The 5,000-nt window shown below is 43.3% G+C and overlaps 1 protein-coding gene across 1 annotated transcript in view; it reads left to right on the top strand.

Annotated features, from left to right (window-relative positions):
• Nucleotides 1-5,000, top strand: part of gaa2 (alpha glucosidase 2) — a 43,158-nt gene that overhangs the window by 10,701 nt on the left and 27,457 nt on the right. Inside the window, exons 7-9 of the mRNA XM_076282172.1 lie at nt 3,538-3,657; nt 4,146-4,264; nt 4,455-4,586. Of these exons, the coding sequence (XP_076138287.1) occupies nt 3,538-3,657; nt 4,146-4,264; nt 4,455-4,586 (371 nt within the window). The remainder of the gene's footprint in view (nt 1-3,537; nt 3,658-4,145; nt 4,265-4,454; nt 4,587-5,000) is intronic.

Below are 5,000 nucleotides of genomic sequence, written 5' to 3'. Positions count from 1 at the left end.
GAGTGGTTGAAACGTACTTATTAAATTACATTGGGAGCAAAGAAGACTATCTTCACTTTTTTCCCTTTGCAACTGTCAAAGAAATCCCATAAACATGGGAAGGCCTAGGGTAGCTTACATCAGATGGCCTAAAGATTAGGCTCTTCTGGGGTGCGTTTCCCAAAACCATGGTTGCTAACCTGTTAGCAACTTAGCTGGTTGGCAGTAGGAAATTGCATTGCAACCAACAAAGTTGCTAACTTAGTTAGCAACTATGGTTTTGGGAAACGGACCCCTGCACCACATTAAGTGATTTGCATGCAGTAATTTGAACACTGACCTTGGTCTAGCCTACTTTGGCTATTTAAAGGTAATTTATTGCCAAAACAGCACACAATATAAATGAGCTATAAAAAACAGGAGGAGGCCTGCGTCCTTTCTTTTCCAGATATTTTAGGATTTGGATATCGTTTCACTATCGAGTATCAAGATATTTATGGCAGGTATTGTATCGAAGTCATAATTTTGGTATCGTGACAACACTATGCCAGAGCCAGTCGAAGAAGTAGAAGAGCACATTATCAAGCTCTAGTATGGAGGCAAGCACACATACCAAATCCAGTGTTACTAGAAGTAAAATGACTTTTACTTGTCGGTTGTTGCTGACGGTAGATGATAGATAGATACTTTATTTATCCCCAGGGGAAATTAAAGGTCTCAGTAGCATACAGACAACACACACACATTCACTAACAGCAGAAAAAAAGTAATTAAAAGTATATAATATAAAAAACACAACTAAGTAAGCAATAAGGACAGTAAGATAAAGAATATACTAAATATACTAAAATACAAATTATACTAAATAACACTTAGTCTTAATCAATTCTAAAAACAGTATCCACATAGTGGGTGATTAATCAATCAAGAGGCGCTTGCAATGACTGAGGCAGGGACTGAGCCTGTGATTCTCTGTGCAGAGTAAGGTAAGGTAAGGTGCTCTGTGTGAGTGAGTGTCATGGTGATGGTGCAAATGAGTAAGTGCAACAGTGCAAGAATGAAGTCTATATACACTGCTCAAAAAAATAAAGGGAACAATTGGTCATAGGAGTATAGCATCAAGTCAGCCACACTTGTGGGATATTGATCTGGCCAGTTATGCAACAGAGGTGGTTGTGAATCAGGTTCACCTGCTTTGATGTCAACGAAATTTACTACAGGTGTACTAAAGGGGCCAACTATGAGACAACCCCCAAAACAGGAATGGTTTTACAGGTGGTGGCAACTGGTAATTTGTTCCATTGGCAGAAAGATTGCTGTGTCTCCCAGCGTAGTCTCAAGAGCATGGAAGAGATTCCAGGAGACAGGCAGTGGCTCTAGGAGAGCAGGGCAGGGTGGTAGAAGGTCCTTAACCCAGTAGCAGGACCAGTATCTGCTCCTTTATGCAAGGAGGAACAGTAGGAGCCCTGCTAGAGCCCTACAGAATGACCTCCAGCAGGTCACTGGTGTGAATGTCTCTGGCCACACTGTCAGAAACAGACTTCATGAAGGTGGCCTGAGGGCCCGATGGCCTCTAGAGGGACCTGCGCTCACTGCTCACTGCCCAGCACCGTGGAGCTCATTTGACATTTGCCATAGAATACAAAATTGGCAGGTCTGCCACTAGCGCCCTGTACTTTTCACAGATGAGAGCAGGTTCACCCTGAGCACATGTGACAGACATGAAAGGGTCTGGAGATGTCGTGGAGAACATGATGCTGCCTGCAACATCATTCAGCATGACCGGATTGGTGGTGGCTCAGTGATGGTCTGGGGAGGCATACCCTTGGAGGGATGCACAGACCTCTGTGGGCAGGACAACGGCACCCTCACTGCTCTTAGGTATCGGGATTAAATATTCTGACCCTGTACTGGTGCAGTGGGCCTTGGGTTTCTCCTGGTGCACAACGATGGCCACATGTGGCAAGTTTGTGCAGGCAATTCCTGGAGGATAAATGAATTCATACCATTGACTGTCCCCCACACTTCCCTGACTTAAATGCAATAGAACACCTCTCGGACATTATGTTTTGGTCCATCCAACACCCTCCTTTCATTTCGTAACACATTAACCAGTCCATAGATATCCAGCATGATGTATTTGATGTGTTTTCAAAGTGTTCCTTTAATTTTTTTGAGCAGTGTATATCTATGTATCGATATATATAACTATATTAAGAAAAGGTATAAGTGTGGCCACAGTTCGGCTGTGGCATGGAGGGAGGGGTTATGCATATGTGCTAAAATAGCATGCAAACAGTGAGGCAGAAAGACAGTGGTAAAAAGTGGCTAGTGGACAGACAGTATCCAAACATGGAGGGGGTGAAGAGGCAGACAGACTATGCGGAGAAGTCTGATGCAGTTCTGCAGGCTTATTCCCGCTATCTAAGTTCATATGTAATGTAGGATATATTCTCAGTTGAAGGTTATCTGTGCAACTTGTTATTGTGATGAAATGCATTAAACACCACATGAGTGACTCACTATGTTAGCAATAAAAATATGGTTGTGTTTTGATTAGAATTTCCGAGTCTATTACATGTTAACTGTAATCATGTTCCCATTTAATACGTTAACTGTAATCATGTTTCCATTAAATACGTTAAACTATAGTATGGCTTCTTTAATGCTTAAACATTTATTTAGAGAACACTTTTATTTGGTTTTAGTGATTTTAGTGAGTCAACCCAATTTAGGGAAAAATAGGCAAAAAAAATGCTATTTTATGTTAAAATGCTGATTATGCGGCTTAGAACTCAGAATTGAGCTTGGTAAACAAAATATTCAGAATCAGCACCCTCAAATTAGGTAAGAAGCGTGGTTTACCAACTTTTCCTCAAATTTGCCGTCAGAAGTTCTCTTCTGTGAAGCTGCTCTCCCTCTACAATGGGTCAGTCTCAAAACACTCACTCACTCACTCACTCACTATGTGTTATGATAAATGTGCACTATAAGTTCCTGCATGACGTCACTTCTGTTGATGTTCAAAGTAAATACCAAACAAAACAGAGCAATCTCTCCCCTCCCCCATGTACAAACAGTGCATTGATTCCAATGGGAAAATACAGCCAGAAGTCACACGTTACATGTAGTTATTAATTCACAGGACATTCAATCCAGTTACTAACACAACGGTTATGAAGAAATATGTATATGTAACTGACTGATGTCAACTATTTACATAGTTTACCAACCTAATTTGTTTCCAATACCCCAATGTTGAGGACGTAGCTAGCTCCGATAATCTCCAATGTAAAACGGTTAGTTTTACCAATGTGATTAATATGAACACAATGGTCTAACTTTATTATGAGATGTGGTCCCAGAGTTCTGGTTGGTTGATTGTCTGTGTGAGATGTGGTCCCAGAGTTCTGATTGGTTGATTGTCTGTATGAGATGTGGTCCTAGTGTTTTGATTGGTTGATTGTCTGTATGAAATGTGGTCCTAGTGTTTTGATTGGTTGATTGTCTGTGTGAGATGTGGTCCCAGTGTTCTGATTGGTTGATTGTCTGTGTCAGATGTGGTTCTTCAGCCCGCCCCTGCAGTTACCTGGCGCACCATTGGTGGGATTCTGGATTTCTATGTTTTCACTGGCCCAGACCCGAGCGCTGTAATTGGACAATACCTGGAGGTTATAGGTCAGTCTGACAGCACACACACACACACACACACACACACACACACACACACACACACACACACACACACACACACACACACACACACACACACACACACACAAGCAAACAAGCGCACAAGCGCACACACACAAAAGGCAAGATTTCATAAAATAAAGGCACAGCAACGAAAAATGTAACAATTTATTCAAAGATAATAATTTGTCCACCAAGAAAAATATTTCTTCTATCAGAATGGTTGCCAACGTCGAGACGCATCAACTCTAACTTTTGTATCAAGTTACGGTAACGCAGAAATATAGAACAAAATGCGGTCAAGGTGTGCTGGATTTTACACACACAGACACACACACACACACACACACACACAATCTCTCCCACTTTGTTCTAAGTTTAATGGACATTAAACACAATGTGCACGCACGCATGTATACACACACACACACACACACACACACTCTCTCTCTTTTCTTTGTGTCTGTGTGCAGGTAGGCCTGCGATGCCAGTTTACTGGGCCATGGGCTACCACCTGTGTCGATGGGGCTACAAATCCAGCAATGCAACCTGGGATGTGGTCAAAACCATGCGCAATTATGGGATGCCACAGGTGTGTGCGTGTGTGTGTGTGTGTGTGTGTGTGCGTGTGTGTGTATATATGTGGGCTGTGTTTATTTACCACTTTAGTTCGACTTAAATCGGACACCATTGACTGTGTGTGTGTGTGTGTGTGTGTGTGTGTGTGTGTGTGTGTGCGCGTGTGCGCGCGCGTGCGTGTGTGTGTGTGTGTGTGTGTGTAGGATGTCCAGTGGAATGACATTGACTACATGGACGGGACGCGAGACTTCACCTTTGACCCTGTGGCCTTTGCCACGCTGCCCGACCTTGTGAAGGACTTACACCGGCACGACCAGAAATATGTCATGATCCTGGTACACACACACACACGCACACACACTTGTGAAGGACTTATACTGGCACGACCAGAAATACGTCATGGTCCTGGTACACACACACACACACACACACACACACACACACTTCTGAAGGAGTTACACTGGCACGGCCAGAAATACGTCATGATCCTGGTACACACACACACACACACACACACACACACATGTGCATGCACACACACACACACTTCTGAAGGAGTTACACTGGCACGGCCAGAAATACGTCATGATCCTGGTACACACACACATACACACACACACACACACACACACACACATACACACACACACACACACACACACACTGGGAGCAGACACACTCCACTCCTCTCCCACCCCACACACACACACACACACACACACACTCACACACACACACACACACACAGA

This window comes from Alosa pseudoharengus, unplaced genomic scaffold (assembly GCF_046254945.1).
Source record: "Alosa pseudoharengus isolate Yale_2024_CS ecotype anadromous, Long Island Sound unplaced genomic scaffold, YU_APseudo_1.1 YU_APseudo_1.1_scf_1, whole genome shotgun sequence".
Taxonomy (NCBI): Eukaryota; Metazoa; Chordata; class Actinopteri; order Clupeiformes; family Clupeidae; genus Alosa; species Alosa pseudoharengus.
This window is presented reverse-complemented; position numbering and strand designations above follow the sequence as displayed.